The sequence below is a fragment of the Ovis aries genome, chromosome 26, assembly GCF_016772045.2.
Source record: "Ovis aries strain OAR_USU_Benz2616 breed Rambouillet chromosome 26, ARS-UI_Ramb_v3.0, whole genome shotgun sequence".
Lineage (NCBI taxonomy): Eukaryota > Metazoa > Chordata > Mammalia > Artiodactyla > Bovidae > Ovis > Ovis aries.
Window position 1 is genome coordinate 24,206,456 of NC_056079.1, and position 17,483 is coordinate 24,223,938.

General features: G+C 38.2%; 1 protein-coding gene across 2 annotated transcripts; it reads left to right on the plus strand.

The window, feature by feature from the left end:
- Nucleotides 1-6: 6 nt before the first annotated feature.
- Nucleotides 7-17,257, plus strand: ERI1 (exoribonuclease 1). 2 transcript variants are annotated; one of them, XM_004021747.5, is made up of 7 exons: nucleotides 7-251; nucleotides 4,310-4,488; nucleotides 5,699-5,909; nucleotides 10,458-10,541; nucleotides 11,876-11,985; nucleotides 14,706-14,820; nucleotides 16,118-17,257. In XM_004021747.5, exons 1-7 carry the CDS (start codon nucleotides 144-146, stop codon nucleotides 16,358-16,360), a joined length of 1,050 nt encoding a protein of 349 aa, XP_004021796.2. In that variant the 5' UTR covers nucleotides 7-143; the 3' UTR covers nucleotides 16,361-17,257. The 2 variants fall into 2 exon arrangements, with proteins under 2 accessions (XP_004021796.2, XP_027818350.1); XM_027962549.3 differs by having other exon boundaries at nucleotides 140-251; nucleotides 4,295-4,488.
- The last annotated feature ends 226 nt before the right edge of the window (nucleotides 17,258-17,483 follow it).

Below are 17,483 nucleotides of genomic sequence, written 5' to 3' on the forward strand. Positions count from 1 at the left end.
CCCGCTGGAGTTTGTGTGGTCGCCGCCGCGGGAACGCGAGCCCGGTAATTTTTCAACCGAGAAAGACGAGGTTTTCGGGCTTGGCCGGGTGAGACTGAGGGAGTGGAGGGCTCCAGCAGCTCTCTTCTGACGTGACACGCGACATGGAGGATGAGCAGACCCTCCAGCCTGGCGACGAGGCCGTGGCTCCCGCGCGGCGCGCGTCTCCTGGGTCGGAGTGCGGGGACGAAGCCCAGCGTCCGAATCCTGAGGTGAGAATCCCCCCGCGCGCCCCTGAATTAAGAGGGTTTCCTGCGGGAACCGCAGCCCGTGCGCCCTGGGACCCTAGCCCCGGCCACCTTCCCTGGCCTCAACTCCGGGAGCCGTTCTCTGGGGGTCGTTGTCATTGAGCCCTTTCTAGTCCCAGGTACCGTCTGGAAGTAAGTCAACAGCCAGACGAACTGAGGTTTTAGACGTTCTGAGTGGGAATTCTGCTCTAAACTTTCTGAGTTAACAATCGGTTACACTTTGCTATCGTCATTCCGGGTAGCCCTAGTCTGTAATTGGCAGTTTATGTTTGTAAAAATCTCACCCTAGCTCTAAGTGTATCACTCCTTAAGACCTTTAAGGCCATCTCCCAGCCTTGGCGGAAGGTAACTGTGCCTGTTGGCTGGAACTTCGTCTCTGGTTTTTGGACCATTTTACTCCTGCTTCGTATAAACATAATGTATGAATGATGTTGTTAATGATTTTGACAGCTCAGTGGTAGATCCTACGGTGACAAAGTTGTAAAGACGGTCTTAAAACGTCTTTAATCATCTTCTTTAATAGGTATAATTATTGTTGACTAGCTGCAGACTGTAAATAATACCAAAACTGGTCATTTTCTATTAATAATATACGAATACTGAGTGCCTCGTAGTGTGGGTAGTTGAAGGAGGCGTCCAGACTTTTGCTCTTTCCACCTACAGCCAATTCTCCACATAGCAGCTGGAATAATCTTCAGTAACATGAATCTGACTGGGTTTCTCCCCTCCTGAATCTTCAGTTTGCTGGCCCCAGGACTTGGCTCCTTCCTTCATTGTTAGCTGTACCTCCTCCCTTTTGCTCTCAGTGGCCACCATCCTTGGTGTTACGGTGGGTGGTCTTTCTTGTTAAAGGTCTTTTATGTGCTTTCTTTGCCCTGAGTCTTTGAACAGTTATCTGGTTCACCTTACGATGCTGCTTTCAAAGAGGTCTCCATATCTCTTCTCTCTAAAGAACCATTTCTACTCCACCATCCTTCTTCAGTTTAAGATACTGTCAATAACATCGTCATATGAGTTGGTACAAAAATAATTTTTTAAAGTTTATGTTTAATGAGAGTAGCATGATTGAATGCACTTTACTTTATTTAAATGTCTTAAAACTTTGAGCTAAAAAGAAAACAAACAAACTTTGAGCTATTAGTGACTCAAGGCCTGAATCTGTGTTCCTGGTTGGTTTTAGTGACTCATATTTGTTAAAAACCTGTTGTTGGATGCTTTTAATAAATGATGATAAAGTCCTTTTGTTTTCAGGCTTAAGTAAGCAAGTTTGGATTTCAGCTAAGTAAAATTTCATTATCCCTTATATCAACAAAAGTGTTTTCATAATTGAATAGGTTTTTAATGAAGTAGCTTCAAATTTCATCAGAACTCTTCTTTGGGAAGGATTTTAATCAAGTTTAATTCTGCTTTTAATTTCTTTAATGTGTAGATTCAGAGGCTTTTTTTTTTTTAAAAAAATAGGTAATGTGCAGGGGTGTTTTGGGCAATAAAATAATGGAAATGTTTCCAAAACATCTATTTCCTAAATGTTCTTGCCACAGAAAAGGTTTCTTTTGATCATGGTTGCTTCCATATTGTAAAGATTCTCTCATTTGAGATAACATAACCTATGTAACCATTTACTGGGACATGTGAAAATTGCAAAATGTCACAGTATCATGAAGTTGAATATTCCTTCCTATACGGTGGAGTCTGTCCTTACTTTGCTCATTGTATGGCTGATACTTTATGGCATTGGACAGATGGACTCAGACATTGGGGAGGGTGCCATTGTCAATCCGTGTATTACGTGGTAAACTAACCTTGTGTTTTTGTAGATTAATAATACATATAGGGTTTTAAATACTTTCTCTGCTTCTTAGTGGATTGTCTTGAATAACTTTCTTTGGAAGTTTGTGTAGACTGAAATTTGTGAGAACTGCACCTTGACCGTGTCCTGAACTTCACTGAAGGAGGAGGACTAGAGTTGGACCCAGGGGAGGAGACAAAACTTTCCTTATTGAAATCATGATTTATAACATATTTAGAAGAGGCCTCTTACATGTGGGTAATTTTTATAACTACAGTTCTAGATAAAAATGAAGCATGTGAGTAAGGGAGAAGACTTAACCAAAGAGAAAAGTCATTTAAATTGACTGAGACATCTGTTTTGGTAGGCAAACTGTTGTTCAGTGTAGAACCTAAATTTTAACCTGATTGAAGACGGAGTTTAAAATTCACTGTAAGTATAAAGACAAAGGATGAATTAGGAATCCTGATGATATTCTAATGATAAAGTAGCCAAGCATTGCAAAATTTATTATTGAAAGCAAATTATTTTCTTTACCTTTAGTCAAAGATCTGTGAAATAAGGTTTCTAAAACATTTGTTATCAAGTAACTTCAATATAATTACTCTTCACTCTACAGACAGTTCATACATTGGAATTCCTGACCTCTTCCTCAGAGGAGATGGGAGTATTTCTAGCACTGTCTGCTAAACGTGTGTTACATTAAATGGAGAGCTAAGAGTGAGAAATAGTCCCTGAGTCATCAGGATTGGTTCTGACTCGGAGACTGTGGCCTTTCCATGGTTATCCTTCCTTAATGTATAATTAAAGTTCCCGTGGGGACAGTATGGTAAACTATAACTAACAAGTTTTGTATAGATTGCTAGTAAACTCCAAAGTATTTTTGAAAATTCTGGAACAGACCTAATATTTATGACATTGCATGTGGAAAATAACTTGTAAATGAATCTTTGGAGCTTAATATTTTAGTAATTTGGGGGTTACCTGTGGCGTGATTAGAGTCGAATTATGTCTTTCTCAACTTGAATTTTAATTTAAGAAAGGAAGAACAATTTATAATGTAGTAGGGATTGGGGGCAGGAGGAGAAGGGGACGACAGAGGATGAGATGGCTGGATGGCATCACTGACTCGATGAACGTGAATCTGAGTGAACTCCGGGAGTTGGTGATGGACAGGGAGGCCTGGCGTGCTGCGATTCATGGGGTCGCAAAGAGTCGGACACGACTGAGCGACTGAACTGAACTGAACTATAGTTCTCCTGAATATCCCCTCTGTGTGTGTGTGTGTGTGTGTGTGTGTGTGTGTGTGTGTAACTTTTGGAAATTGTGTGTTTTGAAACAATGTGTTTTCATCTTTGCTTTGGGTAATAACATGTTTTGGATTAGATTTCTGGCCATTTTATTTTTATATTGGCCAGTTTCTGTTAACTTTGTGAAACGAAGTCAGGCTAAAAATTCTCAGGAAGACACTCATTTATACGTGTTAAATGTTGTGAAAGTTTATTTTAAAAATGGTTCATTTGTAAATTTTAAAATATTGTTTGTGAAAAGGTCTAACCTTCAGTCTGTGATGGTAATGTTTATTGATAGCCATGGTAGGTATGGATTTTTCCATTTTGGTGATGCCAGTGGTGAAGAATCTGCCTGCCAGCACAAGAGTTGTGGGTTCAATCCCTGGGTCAAGAAGATCGCCTGAAGAAGGGAATGGTAACCCATTCCAGTTTTCTTGCCTGGAACATTCCATGTAGATAGAGGAGCCTGGTAGGCTACAGTTCATGGGGTTGTGAAGTGTCAGATACCACTGAGCAACTAAGCACATGGTGTGTGTGGCATTGGAAACCTGATATACTTGATTTCATTTAATCCTTAGAATGATGTCTCTCACCTACTATTTATCATTACCAATACCAAATACCATTTGAGATACTTATTATTATATCTTGAAGGTCAGAGGCTAATAAATAATTACCCAAGGTTATGCAACTAGTAAATAATCAGCTGGGGGCTCTGTCCTGAGGTTATTCTGACTCCAACACCAGGGCTCTTTTTACTTAGCTTCTTTTCCTGTATGGAATCTCGTGACTCAGAAGAGAGCAGGGTAAATTGTTCTGGAAACACAACTTTCTTCTTCCTATGCCCTTTTATTGGACATACAGTACAAAGAGGCCTTAATCTTTAAGATGCTTATACTAACTGTAAACTCTATATATACCCATAGTTTATTTTTTTGTAGAAAAAGCAACGGTGTAGACTTGATGGCCAAGAAACAAAAGCATCTACGTTGATTACCTCCAGTGCAAATGATTTCAGTGACCCAGTTTACAAAGAGATTGCGATTACGAATGGTTGCATTAACAGAATGAGTAAGGAAGAGCTCAGAGCCAAACTTTCAGAATTCAAGCTTGAAACCAGGTAACTAAAAATAACTTTCAAATTGCAAAAGTAGTACACGTTCATCCTAGAAAAGCTTGAAAACACTGACAGAAATCATCTGTAATGATTAGTTATCAGCTGATTAGTTATCAGGATTTTTCATGGGTAAGATTCCTTTTCAGTGGTAATTTCAAAAGGAAAACAAAAAATTTCTAACAGTCACTAATTGGTGATGTAACCAAAATGTCTTCCTTCTCACTTCCTATTAGTTACAGTTTTTAGATCCTCTTATTTTTACTACCATTTTCTATTTGCTAGCCCCTCTAGGACTCAACCAAGTTATCTGATGAACCAGTGTGACTGCCTTTGCCCACCATAGTTATCTGTTTAGAACAATCTTGTCCCACCTTCTGTTTGTGGAACATATATTTTAAAAATAACTGTAGGAACTTCCCTGGCAGTCCAGTGGTTAAGACTCTAAGCTTCCACTGCAGGTTCAGTTTCTGGTTGGGGAACTTTGATACTGCATGCCACGCAGCATGGCCAAAAAAAAAAAAAAAAAAAAATCTGTAAAACTGAATCTCCTAAATCATATTTTACCCATGGTAAATTAGAAATCTAATTCGAGTTAAGAATCTATTGACTGTGGCAGTGTTCTCCTGGACATGGTTTATTTTAGGATGTCTCCTAAATGAATTTTCCTAGCTAAATAGCTAAGGGGCATTCAACTTTATATAGTAGTCTCATGATACTTTTAAATTCACATGGATTTTTTTTTTTTTTTTTAGTTATCTAACTTAAAAAAGCCAAAGCAAGGAAAGAGCATAATAAATTTAATTTGCCTGAATTTTTATATTCTGAAATTTGTGTTTGGTCAGTAGAATAATTCAGTATTAATTTCAGGTTTTGTATCCTGTATGTTATCTTATTATATAAGGCAACAGGGCTAGGTAGGCGGTGTATGCCAGCAACGCTTCTGGTGTGAAAGACCAACATATAGTTTATATACTGTACAACAAAAATGAAAAATTACATGTGAATGAAAATATTGATGCCATATTAGATGCTCTGTTTTAATTAGTTGGCTGCTGACTTAGCTCTGATTCCTGCTTTCTTTACGTTCATTTTGGCTAACATTTGCTAAATTAGGCTGTGACTATCAGTGTTCAACCCAGTGCCAGCAAGTAGGAGTTCACATTCTTGTCTGTATAATTCACCTGAGAGTTCATTTTATTCTTATTTTCAATAGAGGTGTAAAGGATGTACTAAAGAAGAGACTGAAAAACTATTACAAGAAGCAGAAGCTGATGTTGAAAGAAAGCAATTGTGCTGACAGTTACTACGATTACATTTGTATTATTGACTTTGAAGCCACTTGTGAAGAGGGAAACCCACCTGAGTTCATACATGAAATAATTGAATTTCCTGTTGTTTTACTGAATACTCATACCTTAGAAATAGTAAGTGAATTGTTATATTTTAATTTTTGTTTTAGCAGCAGCTGTTCTGGGGTTGACTAGTAAGGTGGAGGATTCCATTTGCTGATTTAGTTAGCGTTCTAAAGAGGGGGTGTTTGCTCTGGATTCATCCTTAATAGATGGGCTATAATAATTCCAGAGTCTGCTGCTCTCCTTTTCCAGTAGCTTAAAAAAACACAAAACCCCCTGATGCCTAGCCCTTGTCCCAAAGATTAGTTGTTCTGTGGTGGGGCCCCTAGTATCAGCTTTTTTTTTTTTTCCTTTAAAGCTCAGTTGGTATGTAGTCAAGGTTGAGAACTACTGCAGTAGACTACTGTATACTCTGATCTATAAAAATGCTAAGGTACAGAAATTACCTTTCAACTTAAAACTAGTTCGCTTTCTGATGAAAAGTTTATGGGTGAAGCAACTCTTGTAACCTTGGCTTTTAAGCCATGTGACATACATTCATTGTTAGCTCAGGAGCTCAACAGGATCCCTCCAAATAAATGCCATTTGCCTTGTGAAATCTGACCAAGGATTGTAACAGCTCATCTATACAGAGGTACCACTTTTGTGGTTTCCCCAGTTGCCATACACTGGGAATAAATATAAAAAGGCTTTGTGCATTAAAATACACAGCATTTTTTCCTTTGTGCCATTGGAAGCCTCTTTGGTTATAGTCTTAATCAGTCCATTTAAATAATTCCTTGTCCAAAGCAGATTAAAGGTCAGTAAATTAAAAGAAGGCTTCCCTGGTAGCTGAGCTGGTAAAGAATCCACCTGCAATGCAGGAGACCCTAGTTTGATTCTTGGGCTGGGAAGATCTGCTGGAGAAGGGAGAGGCTACCCACTCTAGTATTCTTGGGCTTTCCTGGTGGTTTAGCTGGTAAAGAATCTGCCTGCAGTGCAGGAGACCTGGGTTCAATCCCTAGGTTGGGAAGGGATCAATTCTCCAGGTTCAATCCCTGGAGAAGGGAACAGCTACCTACTCCAGTATTCTGGTATAATTAAAAGAAAAACTGACAGCTATGAAAAATCATCTTGCGTAATTCACTAGGTCTTACTTTCTCAGTGATGGATGAGGTGCTTGCCACTCTCCTCCCACATTAGACATGATGATTCATTGCTTTCTACTGTGTTGTTCCCATCACATTGTTGTTATTGTTCAGTCACTCAGTTATGTCCAACTCTGAGACCCCATGGACTGAAGCACACCAGACTTCCTGTCCTTCACTGTCTCCCAGAGTTTGCTCAAACTCATGTCCATTGAATTGGTGATGCCATCCAACCATCTCATCCTCTGTCATCCCCTTCTCCTCCTGCCTTCAATCTTTCCCAGCATCAGGGTCTTTTCCAATGAGTTTGTTCTTTGCATCAGGTGTTCAAAGTATCGGAGCTTCAGCTTCAGCATCAGTTCTTCCAATGAATATTCAGTATTGATTTCCTTTAGAATTGACTGGTTTGATCTCCTTGCAGTCCAGGGGACTTTCAGGAGTCTTGTCTAGCACCACAGTTCCAAAAGATAGATTCTTCAGTGCTCTGCCTTCTTTATGGTCCAACTCTCACATCCATACATGACTACTGGAAAGGACTGTAAGGACCTTTGTTGGCAAAGTGATGTCTCTGCTTTTAATATGCTGCCTAGGTTTGTCATAGCTTTTCTTCCAAGGAGCAAGTGTTTTTTAATTTCATGGCTGCAATCCCATCACATACAGACTCATCATTTTTCATACCATAAAGAGCCTTAGCTTGATCCCACTTCCCTGACAACTACCCTGTGTCTTTGTTCCTCTACAGCAGATTTCTTTATAAAAGTTATATACTTGTCTGTCTCTGTTTCCTCCCATTCTCTTAAATCCCCAGCACTTGTAGATGTAAGTTATGTATTCCATCCCATCACTCCACTAAAATCACTCCTCAGTGTCATCTTTGACCTTTACCTAAGTCCTGGTGGAACTGACCATTCTCTCCTTGAAACACTTTCTTCAGGAGACTGCCAGTACCCCTCATTGTCCTACGTTTTTGCCAGCCTCACTGGGTTCCCTTTCACAATTTCCTTTGCTGTTTCGTCTTCTTCCAACTTCCTAGTATTGGATAACATAGGTTCAATCCCAGGTCCTCTTCTCTGTATATACTTTCTCCGTTAATGAACTCACCTATCATCTGGTTCCATAGCTCTTAAAAATTCCGTAGAAACTGGTATCTTCTGAATATATATCTCCAACCTCATCCTCTATCCAAAATCCAGGCTGTCACTTAACATCTCTACTTAGACATCTAAACAGCCATCCTAACGTGTCCCAGACTGAATTTACTGTAAACTTGTTTTATCTTCAGCCTTCCCTGGCTTGGGGCCTGGCAACTCAGTCTTTCTGCTTGCTCAGTGCCAAAACGTTGGCGTCATCCTTGACTCCTATTCTTCGCATCACACACCTAGGCTATCAGCGGCTCTTGTCTGTTCTGCTTTCAGTGTGTATCCAGAACCAGCCACTTAACTGCCTTGCTATGACTGTAGTTTGAGCCCCATTGATTTCTTCTCTGGGTTTACTGCATTTGTTCACCATTTAACCAGTCTCTGTTTCTGTCTAAGGGCTTTCCTTGATAGCTCAGTTGGTAAAGAATCTGCCTGCAATGCAGGAGACCCCGATTCAATTCCTGGGTCAGGAAGATCTGCAGAAGGGATAGGCTACCTACTCCAGTATACTTGGGCTTCCCTTGTGTTCTTGTTCCCTGCAGCCAGTTCTCAGTTTAGTGACCAGTGAAAGTGAAAGTTGCTCAGTCGTGTCTGACTCTTTGCAACCCCATGGACTATACAGTCCTTGGAATTCTCCAGGCTGGAATACTGGGGTGGGTAGCCTTTCCCTTCTCCAGGGAGTCTTCCCAACCCAGGGATCAAACCTAGGTCTCCTGCATTGCAGGCGGATTCTTTACCAGCTGAGCTATGAGAGAAGCCCCTTTAGTGACCAGAGTGCTCCTTATAAAATATATAGTTTCATTCCTCTGATCACAACCCTTTTATGGCTCCCCATTTAACTCAGAATAAAAGTGATATTCCTTTTACAATCTGGCCTCTAGTTACCTCTGATTACAGCATGTTGACCTGCTTGCTGCTTCTCAGAAATGCCAGGCATGCTCCACCCCCTCACCTCCCAGAGCTTTAGCTCAAATTCCTTTCCTCCAGAGATCTTCCTGCTAATTTCCTTCCTCCCGCCCATCCTTCCAGGCCTTCCTTAACTCTTGCCTTCTAAATAAAGACTAACTGGTTCTCTGTTCAGTCTGAACACCCCCAGACACCAGTGTTTCTGATCCCTCTTATCTACTCTTAACTTTTTAAGAACCTTCATCACCTTTTAACTTACTATGTAATGTATTTAAGTAATTATTCAGTATTTGGTCAGTGAATGCATAGTTAGTTCTATGGCATCATTCTGTTACAAATGTTAAATAATACCAGCTTGTAATGGTAAGATATTGCATTTTTTTAAGATTTTCATATAAAATTATGAAATAAAATCCTGATACTTAAAAGGATAGACTTCATTTATCTAAGAAATCCAAGAAGTAGAATTTTTTCTTTTGAAATATGTCTGATAAGTAAAGGATGTCTCTTAACTTTAGAAGTTCAAATGTTCTTTGCTGTTCTTTTACTCTTTTACAATTATTAACTATTGATAATTCATCTGCTTAATAAACAAATGTGTAAAAAGAATTTTGTAAGCACTATTTTTTCTTAAATTTTTAATCTTCTATTATAAGGAATTTTCTTTATCTTTTCCTTCGTAGCTAGCTAGTATTAATAATTGCTGCCAATAAATCTTTAAAAGACTTTGAAATTGTCCTTAATTTGAGCAAGTGACTTAGTGTGATCTGGTTTAGGGAAGCAGCATTGGGCTAAAGGAAGAAGCACTTAGATCTGAGCCTGATAATAACAGTTCTGTCCTTACTGAGTTCACAGAGTTGTTGTGAGCACAAAATAAGAATGCAAACCTGAAAACTTCAAGAGGTTAAACATTGCTAAAATAATTAGTGCTATTAATTACCACTCTTTAAACTGCTACATGCCATATTGTTAAATTTTGATTACTCAGAATTCAGCTTAATGAAATCTTAATATAAAAATAAGATCTAATTAGGAGTGAATGAGAGCAGGAATCTGAACTAATTGTAACTGAAAACTGGCATTTCTTAAACATACTTTCTGTTATTTAAAAAGCTCTTAATATCTTCAACTGGAGGTTGCATTAATAGGCTTTACATTTCCAAAACATTATAAGCAAAATCATCAGCATTTTGCTCCTCTGGTTAAAGTTTGGTTTGAAGACTTCAGATACTTGTTCTATCTTAAACGTTTGTAAAGTGTGAAACATAATTTTTTAATTAAAAAATTAGAGTAATTTGGGAATAGGACATTATCCTTAAATTGTTAAAACTGTAGTCTCTGCCTTAACCACCTGTAAGGTTACAACCCAGTGTGGCTGATGTTGTCATATATTATTTCATGTATCTTAAGTCATAGAAATACTTCAGTTTGCTGTCCTTCTCTTGTAGGAAGATACGTTTCAGCAGTATGTGAGACCAGAGATTAACACCCAACTTTCTGACTTCTGCATCAATCTAACTGGAATTACTCAGGTTATCACTCTGTGTTCCTTTTTCTAGAGTTTGAAGGAAGTTTTGAAATTAGGGATTTATTTCATAAAATTATTGTTGTAAACAATTAAATGTGAGACTTTCCTTTCTTGGTAAAGATCTTTTGCTTTGTAATACTTAGGAAAGCACATTTTATACCTGATAAGATATTTTTCAGCCTTTCCTTTTAAAGTGTTGTAATGATGAATCTAAGCATTTCATTTGTTTGGAGCATTAGTGAAGAAAGAGTTAAGTTACCATGCTGCACTTGGGGATGAAGTTTTAAAATATATCTGTTTACAACCTGATTTTATATATAGTGTAATTTTTTTTAGGTCTCTGATTTTTGGTTGTATTCTAATGTGGCAGGCCCTTTGTCCATTTACTTAGTTGCTGTATTCATTTGTTCAGCAAATATTTGAGGGTGTGCTGTAATATCTGCCGAGCTACAAGGGATACAGAAATAGTCAGGATAGTCTCTCTCCTCAGCTCACTTAGCAATTGTAGGTTGGGGGGACTGACACAAAAAAAACAGTGGTCACAGTATGGTTAGGATTACTGACAGTCAGTGTTTCCTCAGGGTGTCATGGGCCCCCGTAGAAAGACCTTTCTCTGACAAAGGGAATGGAGGACTGTCCTGGGCAAAACTCAAGTTGGTGAGCTTGGGCAGAGTCATGATGGGTAAACAGACGTAAAAGAATGACTGGGCATTTCAGGTGTGAAGGACAGAACTTTTAAGTGGTTCAGGATGGTTCAGGTATCTTATGGGCTGATGAGAAAATGGTCACAAATAAAGCTGAAGTAATAGAGATGAGCTATATCACGAAGGGTCTTATGTGTCCTTTTTGTCTGGAAAGCCTTGGGGAGTGTTTGGAGGATTTTAAGTATGAAAGTGATATGATGGATGATTTACATCTTAGGAAGATGGATATAGTATGTTTTGGAAAGATGTGAACTTTGAGATGCAGAGATACTGTAGAGGGCCAGGGCTTTCAGCTAAGAAGAGATTGCCCTTTTCTCCCCTCTGGAGAATCAGGAAGCCACTAGGTTGAGGCCTGAAAAAAGAGAATGCCTGTGGATGATCTTAAATCTTCATTTTGGGACGATTATATACTTCAGTTGAAAGCAGTTCCTAATATTTGGCTATAAACAATTTTTAATCGTCTTACAATTGGAATTTTCAGTGAATCTTAGCCTAAGAAACCACAGAGTTCAAAACATCATAGATAAGACTGTGTCTTGCTCTTTCATGTCCCTCCAGTGTTTGTATGCTGAGTATTTTGTAGGACTGCATGTAACTGCCGTGATTTTTATGTATTATACATTCATATCCTCAGGATCAAGTAGACAAAGCCGATACCTTCCCTCAGGTACTGAAAAAAGTCATTGACTGGATGAAACTGAAGGAATTAGGGACAAAGTATAAATATTCCATATTAACAGATGGGTAAGTATTTAGGAAATTTATCTTAATCTGCTTTTTAAGATTAAAGATATCCTTATTCATCTAACTTTTAGAATAACCACAGAAAATATTATTTCCTGAAGGACCCCCCACAGCAGACAATAATTTTCCTCTCATATCCTTATCCTTAGTTAAATTTTTAAGTCCTAGGGGTGAAAGCTTTTGACTCTATGGATCACAGTAAACTGGAAAATTCTGAAAGAGATGGGAATACCAGACCACCTAACCTCCTCTTGAGAAACCTATATGCAGGTCAGGAAGCAACAGTTAGAACTGGACATGGAACAACAGACTGGTTCCAAATAGGAAAAGGAGTACGTCAAGGCTGTATATTGTCACCCTGCTTATTTAATATGCAGAGTACATCATGAGAAACGCTGGGCTGGAAGAAGCACAAGCTGGAATCAAGATTGCCGGGAGAAATATCAGTCACCTTAGACATGCAGGTGGCACCACCCTTATGGCAGAAAGTGAAGAGGAGCTAAAAAACCCCTTGATGAAAGTGAAAGAGGAGAGTGAAAAAGTTGGCTTAATGCTCAACATTCAGAAAACGAAGATCATGGCATCTGGTCCCATCACTTCATGGGAAATAGATGGGGAAACAGTGTCAGACTTTATTTTGGGGGGCTCCAAAATCACTGCAGATGGTAATTGCAGCCATGAGATTAAATGACGCTTACTCCTTGGAAGGAAAGTTATGACCAACCTAGATAGCATATTCAAAAGCAGAGACATTACTTTGCCAACAAAGGTCCGTCTAGTCAAGGCTATGGTTTTTCCTGTGGTCATGTATGGATGTCAGGGTTGGACTGTGAAGAAAGCTGAGTGCAGAAGAATTGATGCTTTTGAACTGTGGTGTTGGAGAAGACTCTTGAGAGTCCCTTGGACTGCAAGGAGATCCAACCAGTCCATCCTAAAGGACATCAGTCCAGGGTGTTCATTGGAAGGACTGATGCTAAAATTGAAACTCCAGTACTTTGGCCACCTCATTGGAAAAGACCCTGATGCTGGGAGGGATTGGGGGCAGGAGGAGAAGGGGACGACAGAGGATGAGATGGCTGGATGGCATCACCGACTCAATGGACATGAGTTTGGGTGAACTCCGGGAGTTGGTGATGGACAGGGAAGCTTGGCGTGCTGCAGTTCATGGGGTTGCAAAGAGTCGGACACAACTGAGCAACTGAACTGAACTGAGGGGTCAAAGAGAGGAGCAAAAGAAATAACAGTCTGATCCAGGACTAGAAGAAGATTAAATATTAATATGCAAAATCTAAATGATTTTATTGTTTTTATCACTACACTTCTTGCTCAAAAAAGTCCAAACTCTTCAGTCTGGCTTTCAAGGCTCTCATCTAATCCCACCCTACCTGTGTAGCCTAATCCTTCTGCTGTTTCTCTTTTTCACTCCAGTCAGGCTGACACATGAATCACAGGGTTTTATCCTTCCTCAGTGTATGCATGCAACTTTCCTCTCTGCTGGAAGGTTCCCTTCCTTCACTGTTTACCTCTTTATTACTCAAAGCCTACCTCATGTTTTACTCCAGACATTATAACTCATGCTGATGTCTCTGTTGAAGTCTTACAGCCTCTGCAATAGGTACCATTCATGTTGGCATCTGATTAATATTCTGATATCTAAACTTTATGTGTGTAAGATTTATGTTTGCAAGGAAATTAACAATCCTTTCAGAGCAAGAGGTTTTGCAACTTGAGAATCTTCCATATTGCTTACTATAGTGCTGAGCTTGAAACTATGCTTCATAAGCATTAGCTACATGGAAAGTATGGAGATGAGAGCAATTAAAACAGGGATTAAAAGTGGAAATTTGTGAAAAACATTGATGAGCCTCTTTAGAAATCTATTACTGATTTTCAGGATAAATGAGGAGTGTCCCTGCTTAATTACACAGGTGTCTCTGTTATAACATGGTGTGTGCAGTTCGATAAAAACCTAGCATTCTGGGACAGATTGTTCAAAATCTGTGCAATTTTGTAACCAGAGGACTAACAAAACAGTAATTGATATACCTCCAGAAATAGTTTGGACAGTCCAGGCAAGCAGCCTGGGGTCTGTGGAAGTCACCTCAGAGGATGTTACAAGTACACAGAAGCCAGAGGATCACGGGGGCAGGCACTTGTTTTTAATTTTCTTAAAAGTACTCCACTTGCCTTACGGCAGCTGAGTTAAGAATTTTTCTTTTTTCTTTCTTATTGAAGAGTATGATTTCAACTGCTTCAATTCTGACTCCTGAGGAAAAACTATGTATGAAGCAGCACAGTTTCCACATGATACAGTCAGGATTCTTGATTTGTGTTGTAGAAGCATGTACTGTGGCAGAACAAATTGTGTTCTAACTACTTGATATCATCTGTGTTTCTCTCAAGTATTTTGTTCCTTTGTTTGTAGTTTTTGTTTTATTTCAAAGCACACCCTCAAAGACCTTCCTAATGTGATAAACCTGGCATTAAAAGTAAGCTGGGCAGTTCTTTAGAGTTGTGAAAAAATGCTCAAGAGGATAGAGGGGAAGTTTATTTTTGAGTTATTGTGGGGAAAGAGAAGTTAGTTTTCTGAGCTTGAGGTTATGTGTAAATATAAGAAGGATGATGTATAAATAAAAACAAATAGAATGACTTAAGAGCCTCATTTTAAAGAATGGTATAGCATGTATTTAATTCAGTTTTCTTTCCTCTTTTGACTCAAGTTCATGGGATATGAGTAAGTTCTTGAACATTCAGTGCCAGCTAAGCAGGCTCAAATATCCACCTTTTGCCAAAAAGTGGATCAATATTCGAAAGTCATATGGAAACTTTTACAAGGTAAGATTATTGATTATATTGCTCTTGATAAATTTATTATATTTTGCATGTACATAAAGTTGTAATTTACTAGGGACTTTTCACAGAAAAAGATCATATAATTATTACTCAGATTCTAAGTAGTTATATTCATGTGAATTTAGAAAAATAAGCTATCTTCCTCACTCAACCTATTACTCAAACAGGGTAAATGTATATGTATTGTTGTTGTTCAGTTGCTAAGTCGTGTCTGACTTTGTGACCCCATGGGCTGGGCTTCCCTTTCCTTTCTTATCTCCCAAAGTCTGCACAAGCCCATGTCACTGATGATCTTTAGTAACAGAGATTTGAAACTGAAATATATGGCTTGCTTCTGGAACAAACAGTTCATACTGATTTTTAATTTTAGCAAAGTTAATATGTGTGTGTAGTGTGAATTTTTTAAAATACTAAATAATATTGCAGGTCTTAAATAGTCTTCCCCCATGGCCCTTACCAGTACTGGTTCCATTTCTCCCAAACACTTGCAGTTTTTTAAGCTATTTCTTCTCATATTTAATCTTCCTATTTCTAAATTATATATTTATGCTATTTCTTGAGTTTTCAGTCTGAGTTATCTGTTGAGTTCTTGCAGTGGACAGTGAAGATTTAGCTCCAATAAACAGCCACCATTCCTGCCTATCCTTCCCCTCCCTGCATCTTTCTAACTCAGTCACATTAGCTCTGTAATCATTATTCAGTGTTTACATTTCTAATGACTGTGGAGAGTGTTCACAAGTTTCAGTCAGATTGTTTGCTTTTTTGGTTGTTGCCTTTTAAGAACTCTTTATACATTCTAGCTGTTAATCCCTTTTCATATATGTGATTTGCAAATATTTTCTTCCATTCTGTGGGCTGCCTTTTCCCTCTGGTGATAGTGTCATTTGATATATAAAAATTATAAATTTTGTCAGTCAATTAAAATAATACATTACAGAAAAATACCATGCAAAATAATTAGTTTGGGTTAAAACAGTAGGGCTTCAACTTAACTGTTCAGAACAATGTATGTCCTTTCATAAATAATTAAGTTACAAAGCTGTAAACTTTTTGTTTTAGGGACTCCATCTATTTGTATATATTTTTATCTAAAACACTAAGATCATTTTTTTTCTAAGTCTGAGAATTTTATTTGCTTCATTTGATCTAGGAGTATTTGCCCTTTGCCTGAATTTTTACTGTCTTGCCTATTACTGTTAATTTTCGGCCTCTTTATTTTCCACTTCATTGAGACTTACAAAATACTAAAGAATTATTCACTGAGCTGTCCATGTTTCAGGTTCCTCGAAGCCAAACTAAGCTGACAATAATGCTTGAAAAACTCGGAATGGATTACGACGGGCGGCCTCACAGTGGTCTTGATGACTCTAAGAACATTGCACGAATAGCAGTTCGAATGCTGCAGGATGGATGTGAACTCCGGGTCAACGAGAAAATGCATGCGGGGCAGCTAATGAGTGTGTCCTCTTCACTACCAATAGAGGGCACTCCAGCACCACAAATGCCACATTCCAGAAAATAACAGCATTTTTGCCCTTTTGCCTGTGGATCATTCGCTGTAACTGGAGCTGCTACAAAGAGGTAGCAGATGAATATCTATTGAATTAGTCCTGCAGTGCAAAATTTAAGCACCTTAAACATTTAAAATCTTATTACAGTAATAGGTATACACATACATATGTGAACAGATTCCGTGGGAGGGCATATTGAATTCCTTGTCACCAGCACTTTTGATATGAGCAGTATTTGTTACACAGTAACAGTTCCTGCTTAGAATTGAATTTTATAATTTAAGGTGTCTAAGATGTGTTTCTTTGGGTTTAAAATGCAAAGGTTTATTGGCTCTCCCCTTGACTGTCATATCTTACTGATGTTAAAATATGTGATGTATTTCTACATTAACGTCATTACATCAGATCATTTCTTCAAATGCAGAAAAGATCAGAAAGGTGGGCCTTCATCTACTAGCCTTTGGGTTTTAAGAATGTCAGAGTCCTTTTGATTTTTGAAGCTTATTTGTGAACATGAGCTGTGAGTGGTAAATTTCATAAAGAACTTAGTAAACATATCTGCCTGTGTTTTTTTGTTTTGTTTTTTCTTTAATTTATAACTGGAAGGCTCGTGATAGGTTATAGGGTCTGATTAAAAATTCAGTTACTGATGAGGTCAATGGAAAGTCAAAAGAAAATATCATATAAAGGAATATAAGGGCTACAGCTTGAAGTTTATAATATATAGATAAATCATTGAGGTCTTGGATTTGGTTTTTTGGTTCCTCTCCCTCTTGTGACATATCTGCCCTATTTCTTAAATCTAAGAGACCATGCTTTGAATTAGACTTTCAAGGTCACTACTTAATTTTGCATTTGTATTCAACATTGTGAGTGAGGTTAATAAAGTCAAATAATACTTTCTACCATATCTTATGTTTTTATTGTTAAAAAACTGATTTTACATAGTGAGTGACCACCAAATGTTGAAAAGTTAATTCTTAACTAATTCTGAAAATGAAAATATTTATATAGTTGAGAAAGTAAAATTGGATTTCCCACTGTAACTTTCCTGGAACAGTTTCATTAGCACTGCTTCTTTTCATTCACTTCGTAATAGTAATTGTGATGCTACTTTATTTTGATGATTTATAC

Bases quoted from the DNA above. Each gene is read 5' to 3' on its own strand.
- ERI1 (XM_004021747.5), top strand. From the start codon at position 144: ATGGAGGATGAGCAGACCCTCCAGCCTGGCGACGAGGCCGTGGCTCCC. The intron at 4,489-5,698 runs GTAACTAAAAAT...TATTTTCAATAG, and splicing joins GAATTCAAGCTTGAAACCAG to AGGTGTAAAGGATGTACTAA. The intron at 14,821-16,117 runs GTAAGATTATTG...TCCATGTTTCAG, and splicing joins CATATGGAAACTTTTACAAG to GTTCCTCGAAGCCAAACTAA.